Consider the following 25,111-nt stretch of genomic DNA (forward strand, 5'->3'; position numbering starts at 1 on the left):
GACCGAAGAGGGGTGCGGCGGGGGGGACCCGGAGCGGGGGACCGGGGAGGGGCTTAGCAGCGGACCCGGAGGGGACACTGAGGGGGCGCGGCGGGGGGGGGCCGGGAAGAGTCATTGAGGAGGATGCGGCAGGGGACCCAGAGGGGGACTAGGTGGGGGGGCGGGAAGATCCACTGAGGGAGCGCGGCAGGGGACATGGAGCGGAGGGAGCCGAAGGGGGAGGCGCGGCAGCGGACCCGGGAGACCCGGAGAGGGGCTCGGCGGGGGCGGGACGAGCCATTGAGGGGGGCTCGGCAGGGGACCCGGAGCGGGGGGCGTGGCGGGGGGACCGGAGGGGGGGGCGGCAGCGGACGCGGAGGGGGGAAGTTACCCGTGGCCAGCTCCATCCCCGCGCTCGGGGTCCCCGGCCGGCGCTGAGGGGTCCCCGCCCGGGGGCGGGTGTCTGGCGGAGGCCGCTCTGGGCTTCGGGACCCTCTCGCTGCGCCGCCGCCGCCTCCTGCTCGCCGCTCGCTCGCTCGCTCCCGTCTGGGGGTGGGGGTGGGGCTGCGCCACTCCGAACCCTCCGCCCGCCGGGTTTCCGCCCGGACGTCTTTCCCGGGTACACTGGCCACTCGGACCCCGCCCACCTCCGGCCCGGGGCCAATCACAGCGCTGCGCCGCCACCCGCCACACTGCGCCTGCGCGCCCCGTGGAGGCGGGTGTGGGCTTGATGGGGAGGGGTCGCGCGCGCGTCGCCAGTGGCCCATTCCCTGGCGCGCGACCGAACCCGCCCCGTGCACCACCTCGTGCGGCCCTTCCCCCGTGCACGTGCCAACACGCACCTGCCCTCATTGCAACCCTCCCCCGTGCAATGCATCCCTCGTCAGCCGCTGCGCAGCTCCTCCCTGGCAGCCTCCCGCCCCCAGCATCCCCTACCTACACAATACCCCACAGCCCCCGTGACAACGCTGTGCTGTGCCACGCAGTAACTCAGCTGGCGGCTAGGGGTCTATTGCAGGAGTGGGTGGGTAAGGGTCTGTGGCCTGCCATGCCCAGGAGGGCAGACTAGAGGCTCTTGATGGTCCCTTCTGGCCCTAAAGTCTGGGTGTGCAAAAAGCTTCGCTGTATAACGCACACCACCAGAACACCCAAGTGCAGCAATTGCCAGGAGTATCCTTCCCCTGTTCTCCCACCCTGCGCACAGAAATACTTCCCCTGTCCTTTACAATTTGCTTGTTAGGTCAGCTCCCTTGCTCAAGCTGTCAAGGCCAAAAAGTATTTGTTTCCAAGGTTGCTAATTTGAGATTTTATTACAAGTCTCATATTTGGTGTTCTCAAAGCCCCAGCTTCTGGAAGCCTGTGACTAGGTGAGAATCTCAGCTTTCATTAAACAAACCAGTAAGTTTCTAGCCTTTATGGTTCTAGAGAAATGCTGGAAAATATGATCCCAACGGTAGCCTAAAAGTTCAGAAACCACAAAGCAAAGGTAAAGAACCAAAAGTATTAATTTAAAAGATCATTTAAAAAGTAATGCTTATTTTTAAGCCAATTTCATAGTGGGAGGGGGAGGCTGATTCATGATTTTTGTATGGTTGGGGTTGGTGCAGAAACTGCATTTCTGGAAGAAAAAAAACACTTGCTGAAACAGTAGAAATGAACAAATCAAAGTGAGGGGTTTTTCTTTGCGTGTGATAAGGGAATAATGATGTCTAGGAGTTGTGCAGAAGACACAGACAGATGCAAAATGGTCATGAATTTTACATCCTAGCACATGTTCAGCAAAGACCTGATCACTTGCCCCATGACTCTAGGTTCTAGGCAGAGGGGTTACCTGAATATTTCAGACTGGTAGCATGTTAGTCTGTATCAATTTTAATTGAGCAAATACATTTTTTTTAAAATTAACCCCCTCTCCTCCCGGTTCCCCCAAAATTCCACTGTTTCACTAACTTATTAATTGCTCTGTGGATTTTGCTCCAATGTATAGCCTCTAGGTTGAGATCAAACATGGAAAATTTCAGCCCGAAGGGAGAATCTGAGAATGTAATTGAGAAGCTGGATGGTCCTGTGGGGTTACAATGCTGGGCTGGAACTCAGAAAATTTGGGTTCTGTTTCTGGCTCTGCCAAGGGCATCTCTGTGTGTGACTTCGGGGGAGTCACTTCATTTCTCAATTCCCCATCAGTAAAACAGGGATAAGGCTTCATTTGCCTATTTAGATTTCAAGCTCTTTCCAGCAGGGATGTTTCTTGTTATGTGACTGTGCAGCACCTACCACAACAGGGCCTTGATGTTGGTTGCGGCCTCTAGGTAAGAGCAAGCAATTGCTACTTTTGGAGATTGTTACTTAATGGTGCCTCTGTCTGGTGCACAAACAACTCAGCGCTATCCTGAAGCCCCCACCCACTATGAAGAAGCTCCTCAGTGCAACTCTCCCCATAGCAGCTACGTGGTGAGTTGGTGTGCAGCAAGCCAGTGTGTGAATGTACAGGGCCATGCACTGATGCACTGTGTGGTCATTTACCATCACTCCAGGACTTTCACTGCACAGTAGCAGTGTCCACATGGTGAGTTAGTGCGCACCAAAGTGGCACGCTGTAGCTTCACGTCCTGGCTTTCTGTGCACTAACTCCCCATGTGGATGAGCCCTGAGTAAGGGCTGCGTAATGGTCACTGAGATGCTGACGTACAGCAATGCAGGGAGGATATTCCATATGGCAGGAGCTGCGGAGGAGAAGGCTCTTGCACCAGCAGCAGTGAAAATTCAGGGAAGGGTCTGGTTCGAGCAGGGAAAGTGATATTGGGTCCAATCCTGCTCCTCTTGAAATCACTGGGATTTTTGCTACAGATTTCACTGGGGGCAAGAGCAGGGCCTCAGGGCCAACCCATTGCAAAGCTAGTGGAAATGTCCGAGGCCTGGGGAATGTGGTTGCTCTTAAGTATGATATTGTATTATATGGACTAATGGCCTCATCCTGAGATCCTTCCTCTGGCAAGCAGTCTCACTGAAGTCAATAAGATTTGAAGGAACTAAGCCCCTGACAGGATCAGACCCTTAAGCAGGACCTTCCAAAAGGTCATTGACTCATACCCAGTATCCCTCGCCCCCTCCACTCTGTCCTCTCTCCAGCCTGGAATCCTTTTAACCACTGGGGGGGAAAGAGGGGAGGGGGAATACCTAAGCCTTTGCCATGAAATCATAAAAGCTCCTTCTTCCTCCCTCTCTGCAATAGCTTTGGCCTCGGTGCCCCAGGAAGTCTGGGGCGTAGAAGATGAGGAAGCAGAGGGAACAATGCTCTGTGGGCTGCCCTGGCGCTCAGACCCTGAAAGGAAAGGGACGGCTTGTACCGTATGGGCTAAGGGGCACCAAGTGCTTTGCATTCCCCCGGCCGTAGGCTGCCAGCACTCACAGGCGAGGCATGCTGAAAATGCACCGCATCAGCTGCCATTCATTTTATTTTTAAAGGCAGGGAGGATGCATCCTTACAAAGCCAAGCAGAGGTCCCCATAGCCACGCTGCATGGGATTCTGCCGCAGGCCCAGAGTCACTCTAGTGGTCCCTGGATTGAGGTCAGGATCTGTCCTGCAGCAATGGGGAGTTATTCAGGGCTGAGAGAACCCTGCTAACCCTGTCCCAGACTTTCACGTAGGAAGGAGACCTCACTGCAATGCATGTGTAATAGGCCCACGTTTTCCCCAAGCTCTGGTGAGCGAAGGATGAGGCAGCGCTGAGCGACTGGCCTGCAGCTACACATCAAAGTTTAAAATCAAACCAAAGCACCGAGGGCGACAATTGCCCGGAACCCATCACAGCATGTCAGCAGGGTGAAATCAATACATCATGTGCTAGCTGCGGTTATTCTGCGTGCCAGTGGGCAGGCGCTAACAGACACCAGGGTCTAGTGGTTAGAGCAGGATGCAGGGAAGCTGATACTCCATTGCCCTGCACTTTTGGGAGGTCCTTTACATCCACACAAAATGTTACCGTTCCCCTTGGGTAGCTTTCTGCATGCACTTTGCGCTGCCAGAAATACCTCCCCAAGGAGCAAGGGACTTGGAGTCAGGACTAGCGTGAAATTTTTTTTTGTGGGTTGAAAACCATTTTCGATTGGAAATTGTCAACCAGCGGAATCAGATGTCAAGCCAGAGTCCAGCTAAAGACGTGTCTCTCTGCACTGGGGTCACATGGCAGGGAAGAGTGGTTGTAGCCATGTGACTGGCCTTCCAGCACCTACATTTATCTGATGCTCTTTTTTCTTGCCTCCGCTTCCCTAGAGCACCCACTTCCTGTTAACCAGGCCCTTTTCTGGGCGGGGAGGGGGGGTGGTGGTCTCATTTTGGTTCCCTAAAAATTGAGGTGCCCCACATTGCTGGATGCCTTAATTTTCGTTGGGTAGAATCACTTCTTAAAATCTCCAAAATGTTTCTATTGCCAGCATTGTTTATAACCAAACCCATGTGCTAGGGTGCCCGTAACAATCCCAGCACAGCAACGGAGCCTGGGTCACCCCTGGTACTTTGGGATCTGACAAAGCATGACCCTAGCGCTGGCTGGGTGTCTGATTGGGGACAGCACAGCAAGGCTTCACACCGCCCCCTGCAGGCGTCTGGTGGATGTGGTGCTGGGTTGAGACAAAGGAGGGAGATTGGGTTTGTGTTCCTGGTTCCAACCTGTTGTGACTAGAGGCAAGTCCCTTTCCCTCTCCATGTGTCTGTTACCATCCACAGAGGGTGGGAGGGGAAAGGGCCTAGCACTTACTATGGAGATGTGCAGTGCACAGCAGAGTGATCATAGCTGGGGCCTCTAGAGTCCAGGCATTACTGTAATACAAGTGATTTGCCAGGACTGATTCTCCAGGTGTCAGTTTTATTTGCTTTGGTGAGTGTGTTTGGTGGGGGTGGAGTTAGTTCTTATTTCTAGCCCCTCCATCAGCCAATAGTAATCAACATATCATTTGTATTAAGGGGCAACGTTGTGTCATGCTGAAGAGTTCCACCCCAGAAGTGGCTGCATTTCAGCAGATGCCCAGGTGTGTGATCCCAACGTCTGGGGCTGAGCAGCATAGATGTAGTTTATTTTTACAACTCCCCCTAGGGAACGTCAGGAGGATTTCAACTGCAGCCCTTCAGCCCCAAAGCACAGATCCCTCCCCCTTGAGCTAGAGGAGTAACTGTTGTAAGAGGTTGCTGTCTTCTGTGCAAGATGAAGCCAAGCCTTGTACTTTGAGCCTGAATCCCACACTACGACACACAGCTCCCTTTCTTCCTCTCTTTTCTAGCACCATAGTGGGGAATAGCACCTTGGCTTCTGTCTATAATAATGCCTAGCTCTTATATCATCATTTTTATCCATAGGTTTCAAACCCTGTTACCAAAGAAAGTCAGGTTCATCACCACTCTTTTAGAGATGGGGAAACTATGGCACAAAGTGACCTCCCTATAGTCCTGCAGGAGGTGAGCAGCAGAGTGAAGAATCAAACCCAGCTGTCTTGACTCCTGGACGAGCCCCATAGCCACAGGGCCGCACCGTTATGCCACTGTCAACGTTCCAGTCCAGTCATATTGCTGTAGAAAGCCAAAACTAAGCCACCAAACCCTGATAAATGGGCTTGTATTGCTCAGGGGGCTGGAAAGCCAGGATAGGGGGGAAGGGATAGCTCAGTGGTTTGAGCATTGACCTGCTTAAACCCAGGGTTGTGAGTTCAATCCTTGAGGAGGCCGCTTAGGGATCTAGGGCAAAAATTAGTCCTGCTAGTGAAGGCAGGGGGCTGGACTCAATGACCTTTCGAGGTCCCTTCCAGCTCTAGGAGATTGGTATAGCTCCTATTATTATATGGAGGTCACCTAGTCCAATCCAGCTCAAGTCAGTAGTGACAAGAGGCTGGAACCATCTAACCCCTCAGGGATGCTTTGATGGGTTTCAGTTTCTATGGGCCAAAGAGCCAGCCCACAAGGCACTGATCAGCTCCCTTGCCAGCCGCCTGAGGACAGAATGGACCTTTCCTAACATTAATAAAGGGGAAAAGTCCTTTTTCAGGCAGAAAGGTCTATCCAGCACAGTTCCATTTTCTATTATATGAGGGTATGTCTACACTGCAAGGTAAACCCAGGCCCAGACTCAGGTTTGAGCCCAACCCCCCTCCCATTCCCACACAAATCTGTCTGACTCCGGTCAGCAAGCACTCAGGACCCAGATCTTAGGACCCACCTGGAGAGGGGAGTCCAAGCCCAAGTCTCACCTGCCATTTTGCAGCAGGGACACAACTCAAGCCACAGCGCCCAATCAGAGGGTCTGTGTGGACGTGTTAGCACGGCTGGGTAGGATGACCAGACAGCAAGCGTGAAAAATCGGGACGGGGATGGGGGGGTAATAGGAGCCTATATAAGAAAAAGACCCCAAAATCGGGACTGTCCCTATTAAGTCGGGACATCTGGTCACCCTACGGCTGGGAGACCTGGGTCCAGCAATTGTAAACCCAGATTTACGATGCAGTGTAGACGCTCGTGCTTGAAAACACCAAGTCCTCATGGGCAGGTTCTTCCGCCCCCAGCTTTGCCATGCAGCATCGAGGCACCCTTAGGTGCCCATTGCATTAGGCACCATATGCCCATTCAGTGCCCAGGAGGCTTCTGGAGCTGAGCCCTCCACCCAGGAAGAAGTGACACTTGGCCCAGAACCTGGTTTGGGCCCGTTGCTTAGGGCTTCAGCTCTGTTTCTTCTCATAGAACTAGCACAGCACATCAGCCACCCCTTCCCCCAATCCAGGGTCTTGCTGCAAAGGACCACAAGGCCCATAGGCTTTGTCCATGATGACACCTTTGCAGGATCAGGGGAGAAGCTTTGCTTGTTAGCTTTGTGCCATATATTTCCATTTTCCATCCACACTATCCTCTCAGTCCCCTTCGGTTTCAAGCCCACCAACAAGTTATCCTCCGTGAGTTTATAAGAAGCTCCACTGTATGCAGAGAGGGGCCCCCTTCTCCAATCCAAGGCTGCTCTTCTAATCAGAGGAGCTGTTGCTCTCAGGCCTGTTTCAGTGGCAACCGTCCACGTCAGTCAGGCAGGATGGGGCTCCTCATGTGGACAGCTCAGCTGACCCAGGGAATGAATCGCAGCTTTTGTTCTTGTCCAGCAACCTGGTGTTGTTTATGTCAGACACAAAAGGATTGTTTATCGTGTCGGAGGCATAGAAAAGTCCAGCAAAGAAAGGAAAGGCTGTGCCCTCAAGGCCGGCCCCTCTGAGGCTGGGTTTGATTTTCACTGCGGTGTTTAAGCAAAGGGCAGATCTTTCCAAGTGACTGTGATTTTACAGAAATCGACAGAAACAGGATTTCAGATGGTCCCAGCTCCCCATCACTAGTGCGTTGTGTGCAATTTTCCTTTCTCAGCACTTGCAGGTTTTGCTTCTTTCCAGCAGCCTGGAGCACACAGATCAACGCAAGAGGCTCAGAGTATAAGAAAAAATAAAAAGTCTGCTTGTCCCTTTTCTGCCAGTTCTTATTTAAGACCCTCTGATTACATAGCCTAGGAGAAATTATTTTGTCAATGAACTCACCTCCGCCAACACCACAGCGGGAGCAGAGAAACGGGGCTTCCTCCCAGTTCAGTTAACATCGGCTTACATTTCCACAACCCCTTTCATTCCAAAGAGATTGACAAAGTTAAAGGAGCCACGCAGAGGGACATCTCCACTCTGCTGCTGAAATGCAGCCACTTCTGGGCTGAAACGCAGCAGCTGTTGTGACAGCATACACATCATCATCATCATAATCATCATCAAAAAAACCCTGATTCTCACTGATGGCAAGGCCATTTTACACATGGGGAACAAGCCCACCCTAGCTCAGCGTGTTGGGTCAGGTGGAATCACAAGAGGTGAGACAGCAGCAGGCCAAGTGACACAGTGAATATGAGAGACCTTGAATTGATTCCAGGAGGAGACACACACAGAGATGCACATTCTGCAGCTAAGATTCCTCCATTTGCTTCCTAACAGCATGTGTCCCACTCTGGCGCTATCTAGCATGATGGGGCTGCAGGTCAATATTCCTGCCATATGTGGCAGCTGAAGCCAAGCTGCTGCTAAAGCAGCTCTCTCCAATATATATGCAGCAGGGCATGGGAACCCTGCATGAACCAGCTTTATGCTGAACTTTCACTCGGCCTGCACAATTTTCACCTTGTCACTATCCCCGTTAGCTCATGGTTTGTAGGACTCTGGTTTTGTAGCACTGCCTTCCCCCGCCTCCCGCCCAGTCTCTGTGTCACCAATCAAGCTTTAATAATAGCTGTTGGAAAACAAGGGCAAATTCATACTCGGCTTCTCTGGCCTGCACCTTGCACAGTCATTTGCACTGGTGTAAAGTGAGTGAAAGACGCTGCCCATTCAGACCTGGTAGCATTTAGATCTATTTTCCCCTGGTGTAAATGATTGTGCAAAATGCAAGGCAGCAGAGTATCAGGCCTTCTGGTGACTCAAATGTGAGTCTGGCTAGTTGCAAATGGTGTAAAGAGCTTCAGGATTTGAACAGCTGAGTGCAACACCGTCCCCAAGAAATGTAGCTCTTTCAGATGGGCTGGCCCAAACTGCTAACGCCAATCCACCTGAATTTGGGGTGACCTTGCAAACGAGCCCCTTTGCGGTTTCTCCCAGGCTGCCCCTCAAGCTCAAAAGGAGCTCCCTGTAGACACCCACAAAGTCACCTCTTTGTCCTCCTTAAAACTCTCCTTTTCCGTAATGCCTACAAAAATCTTGATAACAGTGAGACTGCTGGTTTGCTGGAACTACAGCCCACCATGCTGGCCAATACTGTCTCATCGCTTCCTTCTGCTCCCCTGTCTGTTTCTAGCCACCTGTTGTCTCTTGTCTTCTCCTTGTCACTGTAAGCTGTTTGGGACAGAGTCCATCTTTGCTCACCTAGCACACTGGGTTCCTGGTCCCTGGCTGGGGCTCCTAAACGCTACCCCAATGCAAATAACACCTGGTCCTTTTCGTCTATTGATTTAAAAGCACTTTGCACAGGAGGTCAGTATTATTGTCCCCATTTTACAGATGGGGAAACTGAGGCACAGAGAGGGGAAAGTGACTTGCTCAGTCATCCACCAACAGAGCCAGAACTAGAGTCTCTATCCACTAGACCACACTGCCTCCCATAACACAGAGTAATAATGACATGCGCACCCCAGAGCCAACTTTGCAGCTCACCTCGTGTCTAGCTCTAATAATCAGGCTACAGAGAGGTCGAAGACTAAGCTCAGGAAGCAAAGCCACAAGCTGTATCCCCCCCGGCAGCTGTGCACGAATTTCACCTACCTATGTGCATCTCAGTGCTGCTGCTCCAGTCAAGTGAATTTACACTTCTGGGTGTCGCCCTCAATTTCGTCTGCAGCTCTGCAACTTTGTGGTCCTGTCACTGCAATTCAAGCCCTTCTGTGAAGTAGCCTTGTCCTGGGATCCGGGTAGACATCTAGCAATCCTAATCATTCCCGTCAGCAGCTGCTCTGGCAGTACTGAGGCCAAACCTGGAAGCAGAATGGTTCCTAAAATACATCTTGGCACCTTTGGTGGCTCGGCGGAAACTGGGCCTGTTCGTAAATTTCAAGAGCCAGGGAACTAGTTTTTGGAATCCAAAACTAATAGGAGACGCCAGGTGCTGCCTGAGCAAGCTGGGATGGCAGAGGAACAAAAGCGCAGGCACTGCAGCCCAATGTGCTGGAGGCAATATTCTCACTCGGGGCAGTCAATGCACAGAGCCTCCAAGGAGGTATTTTCAGGTGGTTCCCCTTTCAATTCTGGGGCTGGAAACAGCTTACAAACCTGGTGACCGATTTCCACGGTTTCACCAAAGAAGCAGTGAGAGGGTGCAGTGGGACCCAGTGAGGGCAGGGCAGCACAGTAACCTGGCATGTTGCAGTTCTGGGGTCTGCTACTAACCTGCTGCATGACTTTGGGAAAGTCACTTCCCCTCTCCCACCCTTTGTCCGCTGACAGTGGAAGTTTCGTTGGGGCAGGGACTGTCTGTGCAGCACCCAGCACGGGGTGGGGGGGCAGGACTTTCTTGGGGTATCTAGGTGGCAGTGCTTCGGAACTATTAGTAACGATGCTGTATTTACCAGACCTGCCTGTAACGTGTGCTGCCAGCATCTCCTGCAATGAGAATTCAGCGAAGTAGATCAATGCCCGCATCAGTGGAAGCCAGTCACTGACCACTGCATACATCATCCCACTATAAACCACACCCTCCCACTCAGCGTAGTGCTCTGCAAGGCTGTTGAGAGAGACGTAAAGGGGAGACAACTGTACCGGGCCTCCCCCCCATCTCTGTAAATAAAGTGAAATGGGAGGGGTTGGGGTGCTAGCAACCATGACATACCAGGCCTCACATTCCTCTTGATGAGCCTGGCTCGCTGCTCCCTGCTGCTGCTCGCAGAAGTGTCACATTACAACCACCTCAAGGAGCGAGACCCTTTCTTGGTGCAGCAGCAGGACCCTCTCATTAGCCAGCACAGTGGAGGCACCAACAGTGGGTGGGCTGGTGAACAGGGCTAGACACCGTCACGCTCCCAACCCTGGTGGAGTTGTGGGAGTGCCTGCTGTTGCTGCCACCAGAGATGGGAAAATCGTAACCAAAAAAAGAGGGAGTGTTGGTGCAGCCCAACGGGTGACACTCATGAAGCACTAAACCAGGGGTCGGCAACCTTTCAGAAGTGCTGTGCCGAGTCTTCATTTAGTCACTCTAATTGAAGGTTTTGCGTGCCAGTCATACATTTTAATGTTTTTAGAAGATCTCTTTCTATAATAAATAACTAAACTATTGTATGTAAAATAAATAAGGTTTTTTAAATGTTTAAGAAGCTTCATTTAAAATTAAATTAAAATGCAGAGCCCCCCGGACCGGTGGCCAGGACCCGGACAGTGTGAGTGCCGCTGAAAATCAGCTCACATGCCGCCTTCGGCACCCGTGCCATAGGTTGCCTACCCCTGCACTAAACTCTCCAGACCTGATGCTCAGTCACCCGTGGGCCCCTTTCTGCTCCGGCAGAATAAAGGGGCCTTGAAGTGAAAAGAGCCTTTTGAGGATCCTCCTGTGCATGGGAGGAGTTAATGTAAGTTAGAGCAGCCTCAGGGCTATCTTACCCCAGGAGCCTCCCAGAATACATGGAATGCAAATGTGTCTTAAAACCACCTTCACCCACCCACCCACACTAATCCCGGCCCCCAGTGTTGAAACAAAGTAACTAAGACCAGGCCCTCCAGGTCAGCCCACCCCTCTGTGGACTCGAAACCAAGGTTGTGGGAAAGGGACAGCACAAACGAGGCTCCATGCCTGTCTCCCTACACTCCACCTAGGCAGGGAGCTGCCTTGCAAGATTATTGATATCAGGAAGCACAATGCCATCTCTGATGACAGGCGCTGGAGTTCTCTAAGAGCTTGCATCAGTCACTTCTTATCGCACAACATGATGCCGTCAGTGGTGCCAGGCCAAATTCTGACCTGATGTAAGTCGGTGCAACTCTGTCGTCTTCAACAGTTTCGCTCACTAACACCAGCTCTGAACCGGCTGCTCCTTTCCTGCCGAGATTCTTTATGGATTTTTGTATTCAGATGAAAACTTTTTGGGAGCTTCCTGGTTGGAAACGTCTCAGTAGCCACCGCGTGAGTTGATCTTCAAAGGCGAAACAGATCATAATACTTTGCACTTCTAAAGGGCCTTTCATCTGAGGTGCTCGCATACTTTACAAATGTTAATGGATTAACCCTCTCAGTGCTGCCTAAGTACGTTTTATTGTATCAATTTTACAGATGCAGGGGGAGGAACCTGCAGCACAGAGGTTAAGTGACTTACCCAAGTTTACACAGTGAGTCAGTGGCATGGCTGGGAAGAGAACCCAGGCATCCTGATTCCCAGTGCCCTGTTCTAAGCTCTAAAAATTGGAAGAGTACAACTCTGATTCTCCAAATTCCACATAACCAGAGGCTGGTTGTGTCCCTTGGGTTTGCAAAGTCTGAGCATCACTCATGAAAATTAACTTTAAAGTAATCTCTGTAAGAGGAGCTCTGCATATGACATCGAGTCTCAGTCAAGAGGTAAAGAACTGGATATGCTGGAGCTTAGAGGCTAAACGTGCCGGTGTGCTGAAAAACATTATTATTATTTGTATTATGGTAACACAGGAATCCCAGGCACGGACCAGGACCCACAGTGCTAGGTGCTGTACAAAACACAGAACAAAAAGACTATCCTTACCGCCAAAGAGCTTACAATCTAAGTAAAAGATGAGAAACAACAGGTGGATACTGACAGATGGGGGATTACTGTGAAAGAATGAGATGATATTGGTTAGCATGATAGGCAGTGGTCTCAGCCCACCAGCTGTCCAACTGGTGTCAAGTTTTTTGCAGGCATCACAGCAAAGGAGAATTTGAGGGACAATGAGATGGTTTTGTGGCCGACTACTGGGAATTTGCTCCCATTTTTCCCAATCAGGGCACAAAGTACAGAAATGCTGCCTGAAGAACAGAGTGACTGCTGTTGGAAAAGGTTTCAACCCCTTTGGAGAGTTGAACTAAATGAAGGAGCCGAGCAGCTGGTACTGAAAGCAATGATCCATCTTCACTTGTTTTCAGTCTTTTGGGGTGAGATTCGACCCTTTATCTGGTTAGTTTTAACTGGATTGTCCTCACCGATCAAGAGAGAAAGATGGAAAATGCGTGAGTGTGGCTGCCCTGGCAAATGCCAGATACAGAGTTCCCCAAGGTGGCTGCTCCAACTTGGGGGAAGCCCGGGGGTGGTTTTGCCAGTGCAGGTGCACCCTGGCATATGACCTTTTCTTTGCAACCCCCCCTAAAGGATAAGCGAATGTTAGACTAAAGCAGATCTATTTGGATAAATCTTGCTCACCTGTGAACTGTTACATTTAACTGGGCTACAGCTGGTGCTCTCTGTCTGGGTTTTAATGCCTTGGAAGCAAAAAAATGAAGAACTCACAAGAACAGTATGTTCTTTGAACTAAAACACCAAGTTTGCATTTATTTGGGTATATTGGATCTATTGTCTTTGTCTGCTATAAGCTACAGCTAGACAAAAAGAGAAGATGTGCATGCATGAAGTTAATAACTTCTTGGGTCAGATCCTCAGCTGATGTAAACCAGCATAGCTCTATGGACGTCCATTGGTTTACTCCAGTTGAGAATCTAGTCTCTTGTCTGTCTGTCTGCACATGGACTTTCCCCTTTGGGTCACTGCAGGTCTCAGGGGATTAAGGAAATAAAACTGAGACTCCCCCAGTGTTCACATACGGTATATTACATAGTGGACTTAAATTTTATAACAGCAGCTTAAAAAGTTGGCCTGGATGAATTCACGGGGTGGGTAACTGGATGTGGAGCCTTTTCATCTACATGTTGCCAGTTCAACTACAACCCAGGTTGGTATTTACTAAACGTTTTTCCCATCCAATGTGAAGCAAGTTGTAGGTTTCAGTTAACTTCCCAGAGGGCTATATCTGTGTCCCTAAGAGGGGGTCTTTGCGGCTTTGCAGCTGAGTCAGGAGATTAAATAACAGCACAGTTCCAATTAGCAGAGTACCTGGGACCTTAGCCACTTTCTGGGACTTTAGGTCAGCTACACAGAATGGCTAAATTCCCATCTACACTAACCATTGTAACTGGGCCAGGGGGTAATTGTATTATTTTTTAGTAGTTCTGCAGCACTGTAGATCTCTATGTATGGCACTAAATAAAGCAGCGGACAATGGAATCCCTGCTCCAAATTGTTTGCAATCTATAACTGAGAATAACATGGGGTGGAGAAGGAAGTGCAGGAGGCCCCAACAAGATGATCACTTCAGAGACTAATGAATGCTGCTTGCGGGTAACTACGTCTGTTTCATTTATGAGAGAGAGAAATGTAGTTTGAGAATGGACTCGAATGAGGAGTGAGTTATAAGGGATAACCAATGACAACTGAGTCAGTAGTGTAGATACAGAAGAAGCAAGGCAAATAAAGATTGGTCAGTATCAGTAAAATACTTTTTGCTTATCCTGTAGGGTTCAGCATTTCAAGTGACCTAGGGGATTTAGAATGCCCCATTCCTATTAATATTAATAAGAACTGAGGCCCAGATCCTCAAAGATATTTAGGCTCTTAACTTCCATTAAAATCAACTGCAATTAGGGGCCTACATACCTTTGTGGACCTGGCCCTGAATATGGAAATCTCAACCCAGCCTTCCCCCTGCCACCCCCGCTATTTTTTATTGCAGTCAAGCTTTTTAGCTCGATTCTCCCAGTTACTAAGACGCTATGTAAACAGGCTCTTCTTGATAACAATATTCCATGGCTCCACAGGCAATAAAGACTCAAAGCTCAGGTTCCATGGAACAGGCCCAACATAGAGATTTTCCGCTTCCTTTGGAGCATCAGGGATTGCCCATTGGCAGAAGTACTGTACTGGTGGCTCAGTGGTCTGTTCCAGGGCTTGGTGTTTCTGTCTTTACAGCCTTCACAACAGGCTGACACCAAGGCAAACAGGAACCTTTATGGAAATTTACATCAGTAATATTAAGGGAGATTAAGATGCAAGTCCTGGGTCAATGCTATGACTAGTGGGAGATCACATAGCTATGTTAGGGGACATTAGTATAAGAAGAGCACAATGAAGAGGATAAGGGATTGGAATAAAAGGGGATAAAGACACAGGAACAGATGGCCTGTGTGCCAACATACTAACGTAGGTGAGGGAAGACATTGGTTAAGCTAGAACTGCTATTGTCTGCGCTTTGGATAGAAAATATTTCAGTGGAGAGAAAAAGATCACAACAAAGCACCGGGGTTTGGAGCATGAAGCCTTTTCAGCTTGAATTAGAATCAAGCAGTTAATACTGGACTGATTTGTGAAGGAGACAATGAGAAGTGACTTGATGATAAGGGTCTTAGCTAACTGGAAGGCACTTGGGTTAGTGAAAGCTTTTCTTGCCTTAAAACTTACTTGACTTTTTCCAAACAGCTCATGGAGTGGGTAATTAACTTGATACAATTGACATATCTATGCGGCTTCCAAAGGGCATTTGATAAGGTTTTGGATAGAAAAAGACCTTTTGTTTGTTTGTTTTCCCTCTCTGTAAGAGAGGAAGCAAGAATTAGATTATGAAAAAAAATAATGAAGTGATGCAGCCCATTCCAGATAATGAAGTATGTACATTTTCCAAATGACCAGCAGGAAACCATAAAACACACTTTACTGTAGGTCTGTTCAATAAATGCAGACTATCCCCAAGGCAGTTGAATACAGCTATTCATATTTACTAATGACATATAAATGGGTAGAAAAAAGACATGCATACTCGTGGTACAACGGATGGATTTACTAGATGAGAAAATGAGAGGTTTAAATGGCAGATGACATCTCATACATCATATCAAGACAAATCAAGTTATGGCTTTATGGACCAGCAGCTCTCCAAAGATGGGTTTGATCGAAGTCCCAATGTAGTGAATAGGAGTCTTGTTACTGACATTAATGGGAGTTGGATCAGCCTTGTGATGAGGAGCTCAGTAGAGAAATAAGTATGGTCCGATGGTAATGGCACTGAGAACTGGGTTCAAATCCTTGCTTTGCCACAGACTTCCTCTGTGACCTTGGACAAATCACTTAGCCACTGTGTCTCAGTTCCCCATCTGGAAAATGAGAATAATAGTAATCGTTCCCTCCCCTGGGTGCTGTGAGGATAAATACATTAATAATTGAGAGGTGACAGACACTACAGCACTGGGGGCCACGTAATAATAGCTAGCACTTTTCATCAGTGGATCTCGAAGCAATTTACAAAGGAAGTCAGTATCATTATCCCCATTTTACAGATGGAGAAACTGCGGGATCCAGCAACGGAGCCAGAACTAGAACCTATGTCTCCTGAGTCCCAGTCCAGTGTGCTAGCCCATCGGAGTACCTTAGACAGATAGCTAAGGAAAATGAACCCATTAAATATACTAGAATGTTTCCTAGTAAATATTCTAGAAAAACAGAGGAAGGAGAAATATCACAAAGAAGGGGACATAGATGCATTACTGTCGATAAGCACCTACTATATTTATCAGTTTTTCATGAGCTATAGCTCCATTCTATTAGCAGCTCTTTAAACAAGTTGTTACTTTTGCTGGTGATCTAATGATCCTCCATAGCTTATTACCCCTCTAGTGATATGATAGGAAAATAATTTTGTTTGTGCATTGAAACTTTTAATTTATGGGACCAGATCCAGACCTGGTGTGAGTGGAATTCTAGAGCTATATCCTTTTACACCAAAGATGAATTTGGCCCAGGATGTCAAACTAAGAAGTACAAGAGATGCAATATATTTTCTGATGACATGCAGAGACCTGCATATTTTGAATGTGGTTAGTCTCCCATGACACACACAGACAGGCAGTAATGAGATCCAAGGAAACATTTCCAACATGCATTTCTCATCATAAGACTCTGCTTCTTTTAAAAATTATTCTATCCCTCACAGAGATGAAACTGACCTCATTTCACTCCTAACATATAGCAGTCTGACAAGAGGGTTAACACGCTGGGTGTGGCATGATTATACATAGATCTGATCCTGCGATCCTTTCACATGCAGTGCTGTCATTGCTTTCAACAGCAGCTTTGCACATGAAACAATGACAGAATGTATAGAAGGATTATCGTCTATGGCTTGATATCTGATCATGTGTCTCACTGCAGTTCTGGCACTTCCCACCCGCAGGCATGGAAGCTTTATAACTCAAATGTTGTACATTTGCTAACCAGTTCATCATGCAGATGTGATATTAGCGGAAAACAGACACTGATGTCAGAACAACTGAGACAGCTGGTTCAAGTGGGCACATCCAAATTTTTTTCTAACAGTGAATCCCAGTGTTTATGACATCTCAAGTGGCAACATGTAAACATAACATGGAAAGTTATTCCATAACTCTGTTTTTGTTTTGTGCAGGATAGTTTCTTGTCCTCCCTGATATAGTTTGCAGTACTACCTCTTATCTTTGGGAATTCATTTATAGGTTTCTGATTAAACAAGCCAACTGGAGCAGTTATATATGAATGTCACAAGTGAAGGTATGACAGAAATCTATGGCATAAATTTTATAGCTGCAGGAAGCTACTTGATACAGGTCAAGTAAGTTACTCAAAGAGAATAAATGTCATGTAAAGAATGACTTTGTGGAGTCTCACTCTTATCAGGAGAAACCACCCCCAAGCCAATCCCTTAGGTTTTGCTGTGTCAGTATCTGGAAACTTGTTACTCTGAATGGCTGGCATAGAAATCTGTAACCTAATGAGACGGCCCAGCTATACAAATTGGACCAGGATTATATGCTAAGGTACAGCTAGTGGAAAGTGATTATTTTAACTGAGAATTTAATAGAATTATTTTGAAGAAAATGACAGTAAACCCCCTTATCCATGCAGAATCTGCCTCTGTCATCCTTCCTTTTGAAATGAGAAAAGGAAAATCTATTTATTTTTAAATGACAAGGGCCAGATTCTGATCAGTTTACTCACACTGAATAGCATTTTACTGAACCAGTAATCTCATTAATTTTACTGGGATTGGAGTAAGGAGCCATTCAAAATAAGGGTATACAATCTGGCTCTAAGAAATCCTCTTGTCATCAGAATGTTTTAAAGGTAACCAAACTAAAATAAAGCATCAGTGGGATTAGAATAGATTTTTATTTTTAATATATATTTGAATAATTTGTTCAGTAAGAGTTAAAGTGAAATAATGTCAAATACGTTGTCCAGCAGCCAGACTTATTAAAGTGAAATTGCTCTTTTACCATTCAGACTCATCCTGTGAAGAGAAGGCAAGATGGTTACCATTTCCTCGAAATACAAAACAGTTGCTGGAAATGTCTTTTCTAAAAATAACAGATTAGCTTCCCATAAAGGTACATGAAATTTTTCACTCTGCACGTTTAATAAAAGAACCATCGGAGCTATTTTTAACTTGGACCACTTCATTTCTGGTAGAGGTGGAAAGTTTTTATCATATTCTTTATTAGTTAATTTGGAAAATCAGTAGACCAGAATAAACCAATTCCAGTTAATAAAACATGATTCGTTTCTATGCCGTGGAAGTCCAAGCATGACTTCGGTTTATCACAAAAGCTAGATAATGTTTTTGTTGATTCTTCCTCAAAGCAATAATGGCATTAAGATACCAGTCTTCTGCAGTTAGAAAAATGCCACAGTGGGAAAGTATTTAAGGAAAACCCTGGGCCTGATCTTGCAATCCTTTTCTAACAAACCTTTAGTGACTATAGTTGGCTTTAATGAGCCTACTTATGAGAGCAAGTATGGATTGCAGCACTGACCCTACCAAAGCAGCCTTGAAGTTCTGGAGAGCTCAATTCAAATCCCAGTTAAGGTGACAAAGGAATAAATTTTGTGGTCTCGCTCTAGTATGTCCACAGTTACTACTGATATTTGGCCTGACTGATGCTGTCTGAACAGCACAGGGTCAGGAGAGAGGGGCATTGACAAAACTCTGTAGGAGGAAGTTTGCATAGCACCTGCCTACAGTCTGCTGGATTCAAATGAGGCAAAGCCAAGAGATCTTGATTACCTGTGCCAATGACTCTTCAACTATACAGCTGGGTTTAGAAGAAAAACAAACAAATTAAACGACATATCAATATCTCCAGCATGAGATCTACGCCACCTTTTTATTCAACTACTAAACTCTTTTATTGAACAACTATTACGCCACTCCTTTCAAAGCACTATAGTTTTTGCTACCGTATCTTACATTTTTCAATAGGACTCTAATCTATAATCAATATGACTATGCATATTGCACCAAGACGGTGCTAGATGCTTTAAAATATTTGTATTTGTACTGCAATAGCATGGAGGAGCCCCAGCGCCCCATTTACTAAGTGCTGTACAACACAGAAAACAAAAAGGCATTCCCTGACCAAAGAGCTTTCAGGACACGTAAAAAGACACAATCCTGCCACCGTTGATTTATAAGCTAGGCTCAGGCCACAATTTACAACTCATTTGGGTGTCTCCATTTTTGAGTGCCTGACTTTAAACATATAGGGTGAAATCCTGGCTTCATGGAAGTGAATGGGAGCTTTGCCAGAGATTTCAGCAGAGCCAAGGTTTCACCCTTAGGCTTGATTTTCAGAGATGCTGAACACCTGCAGCTCCTGTTGAGTTCAAGTGGAGTTATGGATGCTTAGTGCCTCTGAAAAACTGGCCCTAGGTGTCTCAAGTTGGGCATCCAAACATACAAAGAGGCAGCCAAATCCTTTGATACCAATGAAGTGGTTACATAAGAACAGCCATGCTGGGTCAGGCCAATGGTCCCCTGAGCCCAGGATCTTGCCTTCCGACAGTGGCCAGTGTCAGATGCTTTAGAGGGAATGGACAGAACAAGGCAATTACTGAGTGATCCATCGCATGTCGTCCAGCCCCAGATTAAGATACTTTAACAGCAAACACTTGAACTTCAGTTTTTGGGTGTATTTCACATCTCTTAAATGTGAAATTAAGTAAAAACCTATGTACAATGAACTTAGAAACAAAGTGCAATGTTTTTAAGAAACATTCCGTTTCATCATATGGTACCTTGAGCTATCTTCACCAGTCTGAGTTGCAACAGTCCTGTGTTGCAAAAACAAACAAAAGCCGATTAATTACATGTCTTTTGCATCCTTCTTTAGTATGATATTAGTTTTAAGATCAGAAAATCAAATCTACTTTAAGCTTTTAAAATTCACTTTGGCAAATCCAACACAATACAAGCCAGTGAATGAACAAAAAGACATTTCTTATTCTTTCAAGGATGATTACAAAGATGAATTTCTAAAGAGGAGACAACATACTATGCTTATTTAGTCAAAAGTAACATCACTGACATCATTACAAAAGCATTTCCACAAACAGAACAAATAATTAAATAAGTGCTTTGCAGACATTATTGAAGCATTTTAAACCAAAACAGGCCCAGAAAACAACAAAATGCAATTAAGCCCTAATTTAAGACCTGATTTTACAATCTGATGCTAGGATGAGCAGTACTTCATGCTACGTGCAGTCCCACTGACTCCTAGAGTAAGGGAATATGAGTGGCAAAATTTGGTCCTTAGAAAATACCTTCTTATGGAAAAAGCTTAGATCTTTTAAAAACATACAAAACAGTACAGTATAAAGATCGCTAAGTGTGTGTAGCTTCTTGGCGTACAATAGTTCTTACAGGAATATATCAAGATCTCATAAATTAGCAAAGTGAAATAAAACACAGTCACACAATTTTACAAGATGAAGATAAGGAGAATTGCTTAATTTGAGCTGAAAGGCAGGATTTATCCATTCAAAATTATACTATAAATAGTGACGTTACAGTGGAGGTGCACTGGATTGACTATGTTTAACCCCTTTTCTTAGCTCTCTCATGCTAGGAATAGCTTCTAATCCCAAATGCTATTCTTACTGAGATTAACAGGGACCAAGAGCTGTTCTCTGTTCTTCAACATTAATGAATCAGAGCCGATATTCTTTAAAAGAAGTATTAGCTCCTTTCCTGTAAAAACAGAAACCTTTCTGGTACTCCAAACCAAGGGCTACAACAGTCTGATTTGCCAGGCGCTGACTTCCATGTTTAGTTCTGAGTAACAGAGACACTTGGTTCTTAGGCAGTTATAAAAGCCTGTAATACAGAAGTTACAATGCTGAACATGCCGCTTCCCTGTACAGAACAATCTGATCACTCAGATTTGATACAAACTGCTTTGGTAACAGTTTGAAGTCAAAGCCACTTCCCGGGGTTGGAAGGAAAATATCTCTGCAGCTGTTTGAATGCACCACTCTCAAATTAGGCGCAGAAGCAACAGAGAAGTTGGAGGAGGTGAGGAAGGGAAGCACAGAAAAGAAGAGAGTGAGAAAGCTTTTAAAAATATGAATGATAAAAAAACAGGTGGCTTAGAAAAACAAAGTTGTAATGCCATCTTTCTTATGGTTAGTGTTATGACCAGGAACCACTGAACAGATGAGATGCAATAGGTAGCACAGGACAAAAAAAGGCATCCTTGAATACTAGAAACTGACAAAGGAAAGAAATAAGTGGAACAATCAGTATAATACTCCCTTGCCACCTATAAAAACTGGACTTAGGCCCAGATCCTCAAAAGATATTTAGCCACCTAACTCCCATTGATTTTAAAGTACAAGTTTCTGTTTGACAGGGATTTACTCATATAGGTTATATGCCTGATGGCCAAAAGGAAACATCATAGCTTTTTTAAACAACACTACAATGCTCCCAGAAATCTGCTTTTTAACAACACTGAAGAGAGAAGCTACAAGGAATTTCAGGATGTCTCTACTCTACTCAAAATACATTTGGATTTCGTCCACTCTGTTCCTTGAGAGACTCCTCCTATTACATGGTAATCAATCTTGCATATGTGCTGGCTGCCTGACCAGTTCCAGCAGTGGCGAGTTTTCCTTTGTTCCACATGTCTCAAGGCCCATCCTCCTCACACTAGGTTTAATGTTCGCTTTTGGTTTCAAGATAAATCTCTGCTCACTGCCTCTTATGAAGAGCCTTTATTCACAAGCTGAAATACTCATTAGGCAAGACATCCCAGTAACTGGTTATACAAGACATCTGAGCAAATTGATAAGCCCTCTCCATCTGTGGAGCCCTATTTATTACCTGTATCCTCAGCACAGGAAATACCTAACTAGAATGGCATTTGGGCTTGGATCACATCTATAGCTGCTCCCACATTTACAATCTTGAGGAATTAATTAGGAAAGTAGCAGGTGGCAACCCTCAAAATGCCAAATGCTTAGAGAAGGTTGCCAGCCAATGCCTTTGCCACTTGACACCCGGGGTGTGTGCTCAATGGTTACTCCCACTCTCTTCACTGATTCACATTCATTTTAAGGACAAATGTAGCTACAAATAACTCCACTGAGACCAAGCATAGCTGTAGCAATTAGATAAAGCAAGTAACAAAAGCTAGGGATGCTTCCAAACACACTCTTAAATAAGATCCATAGAAAAGAACAGAAATGATACCAATAGTTAGAAAAATGGAGGTCCTGAGCAACCGTGATCATTATTTATTTATTACACATTTAGAAAAGCACCCATCCCTGCTTACAAAAATGAAGAGCTATGTCTGTCTGTCATAGGTACTTACATGACCCCAAACTGAGCACCACAGTCTTTAATGCAATAGCCTTGCAATTCTCCTGAGAGGCAAGGAAGTGCTATTAACCCCATTTTACAGACGGGGAACTGAAGCACAGAGACATTAAGTGACTTGCCCAAGGTCACCCAAGGAGTCTGTGGCAGGAAATTGAACTTGAGTCTCCTAAGTCTTAAGTATTTGCAGGTATGGACCCTGCCAAAACCTGAATCTGTGTTGACAGGGAGTTTGGTAATTGGAAATCAGATGTTCAGACCACTAAACCATCCCCATTTATTTAATAAAGGTCTCTCAGGTCAATGCAACTGAGATATTTGCAATGTAGATCTAATTCTGGATATAAATTTTCTATTGCACATCTATGCAGAAGCAAAGAGGTTGGATGCTGATAAGTCTGGATAATTCACTAGATGTCTTAGTGACAAATTAACAATAAAGACATGTATATAGCAATTTTCATCAGAGGATCTCAAAGCACTTTAGAAAGGTGTCTTAGTATTATTCCTATTTTGTAGATAGGAAAACTGAGGCATGAGAAAGTTAAGTGGCTTAACCGGTGTCACACTGAGTGGGTGGCAGAGTCCAGGGGAGAAATAAGAACTCCTGAATCCCAGTGCCAGGTTCTACTCTATAGATCACTCTCATACTGAGAACTGGTTGCACAAACATTTTTAGCAAGATACACAGAGATTTAGCTATGCAACTTTCAAACAGTAAAGGTAGGCGGAAGGTTGGACTCTCAACGCACCACACTGAAAGTTCACGCCTTAAGGGATCTAAAGACTATAGTAGGCTGCAGAATCCTTCACAAGTTATTGCTATTTCAATGTACACACAGATTTAGGGACCCATGTATCACAGCTATATACAAAGGACTCTGAGCCTGGCTAATCCTGTCCAAACATTTCCAAAAGACTCTGTCTAGCAGATCTTCTTATTATATTTACCAACTTGTAACTCACCTTTTCTTATTATTCCCTCCTATGGATCTTCATTAAACCAGGTGTAAGGGGAGATGAAAATGACACACCCTCTCTTTCAGAAGAGATTTACCCCAAGGGAGAGGCATGGTAGTGACACTGCTTGCGGTACTTACTAGTTTGAAATCCCACTAGGAGTTCCTCACCAATCCTCCCAAAAGCTGCTAAGGGGATGCCCTGCCAGCATCATCCACACTTTAGGCAGTGCTGGCCCTTTACAGCATCCCTCTAGTTGATGGAAGACTGTGGCCACTTAAATCAACATGGAAACCATCCCAGTAGTGTAAGTACCACAAAAACACAACATTTACATGAAGTTATATCTAATGAATTGCAATCTAATGAATTCATAGAGAGAACAGTTGTTACCTTTTCTCCGATCCAAGGGCGCCCTCTGTCTGAGTGCTGTAGAAGTTCAAATGCAAGTATAATCATTTCAAAAAACCATCGATCATTCAGGATTAGCCCTTTAAACTGCAGCTTTTGGGTATTTATAATATTAAAAACCCCAGACTGTTTATGTTTAACTTGCTATTTGCCCTCGGCTCCTACAAATTTATTGCTAAATGTAGGTACTTCAAAATTAAAATGTATAGTTAAATAATGGTGAAGTAGAATTGCAACTTTCTTTGAAAGAGTTCCCTTTAAAACACAAAATGTATTTTACAGCCCACATCTGAACATTTTAAAGCCAAAGACAAAAGGTTCAACTGTGACTACCAATTTGGGGTGTTGGTCCTGAGACAGTATAGACCTGACCTACAGTGATGCTCATCACCCAGCACTTCAGTTGAAGTCCACAGGAGTTGTGAGTGCTCAGCACCTCTGCAAATCAGACATGATCTATTTTCAGAATGTTCACCTGAGAGTTATTCAGCTCAAACTCCACAATATGCGGAGTGATGACATCATGGTATTATCTCACATTATCATTTCCTTTCAAATGGTAGCTAGTAAATGCCACCTGCTCCACTGCTCACCTCACATGTTTGGTTGATTCCCTCGGTGCTCTCTTATCTGTTAAATGTACACATGTATTATGGTCTCTCTAACGTTAGAATTTCCTGATTTCTCAGCCTTAACACCACATTCACATTACTTGCTTTGTGATGTATTTTAAATTAGCATGCTGCTGTTCATGCTCTCGTATTAGATCAATGTTTTCAGTACAAACCAGTGAAAATTATGGCAGGGTATAAGGCAGCTGAGGCACACACTTGTAGCCTTGTAACAAACAAAAAAACATGACAGCCAGACAGAGGAAAGTACTTTTATAACTATCTTAAATGTTCCTCGCGATCTCTAAAAATAACATACCTGAGCCATTCAAAAGCTCTGACTCTTCATACTAAAGGAGAGACAGTTCATTTCAGTCAATCAGAAAAAAGTTAGGCATTTTTGTGAAAAAATCCACTTTGGGACATAACCATAAGTACTCCATTCCTAAATGCATCACTTGCATCTTTTTTCCGTAATGCAGGCAGAGGAGATAAGACAAAGATGTATAATTGCTCTTTCTTTGCTTCATTTTGGGATTCATAATTTTTCTGTCTCTGATAGTCTTCTAATCCCTCTAAACAAATGGAATGAACTCCAATCACTGGTATAATTAATGTCCCTGGGCTTTTTTTCTTGGGTCTGACTATTTTTATATCACACTAGTTGATAGCACAACAACATACTCAAGAGGGGTAATCCCATCAACCACCTCCCCCCAGAACTGTTAGTAATACAGATATACTCACCCAGAAATTGGTGACATTTAAGTAATTAGATATCTCGCCAGAAAGCCTCTCAATCTCACTTTGAAAACAAAGCAAAATGCAAGCAGACGTGTCACTCACCAGAACTATTTTAACTTACAAAATTGATGAAGACATCAGTTTATCCTGGAATTATAGCAGCTAGAAGTTGGAAAAATTTATTTTT

The 25,111-nt window shown here is 45.5% G+C and overlaps 1 protein-coding gene and 1 long non-coding RNA gene across 4 annotated transcripts in view; both read right to left on the reverse strand.

Moving 5' to 3' along the window:
* OTUD7B (OTU deubiquitinase 7B) overlaps positions 1–544 on the reverse strand; it is an 83,659-nt gene extending 83,115 nt beyond the window's left edge. For 2 of the 3 annotated variants that reach the window (XM_039513091.1, XM_039513089.1), the window contains exon 1: positions 371–535. Coding sequence is in view for 1 of the 3 variants with exons in the window: in XM_039513092.1 (XP_039369026.1) it covers positions 371–386 (16 nt within the window). In the remaining 2 variants the exon portion in view is untranslated. Of the gene's footprint in view, positions 1–370 lie in introns of all 3 variants that reach the window. The other variant, XM_039513092.1, reaches the window with a different exon arrangement.
* Positions 545–9,213: 8,669 nt separating this feature from the next.
* On the reverse strand, positions 9,214–11,698 carry LOC120390745. Its single transcript, XR_005591128.1, has 3 exons — positions 11,475–11,698; positions 10,093–10,126; positions 9,214–9,501 (listed from the first exon to the last, which is right to left on the reverse strand). It is a non-coding gene; the product is annotated as an uncharacterized LOC120390745 (long non-coding RNA).
* Between the last annotated feature and the right edge of the window lie 13,413 nt (positions 11,699–25,111).

Source organism: Mauremys reevesii, linkage group 24 (genome assembly GCF_016161935.1).
Source record: "Mauremys reevesii isolate NIE-2019 linkage group 24, ASM1616193v1, whole genome shotgun sequence".
In the NCBI taxonomy this organism is placed as follows: Eukaryota; Metazoa; Chordata; order Testudines; family Geoemydidae; genus Mauremys; species Mauremys reevesii.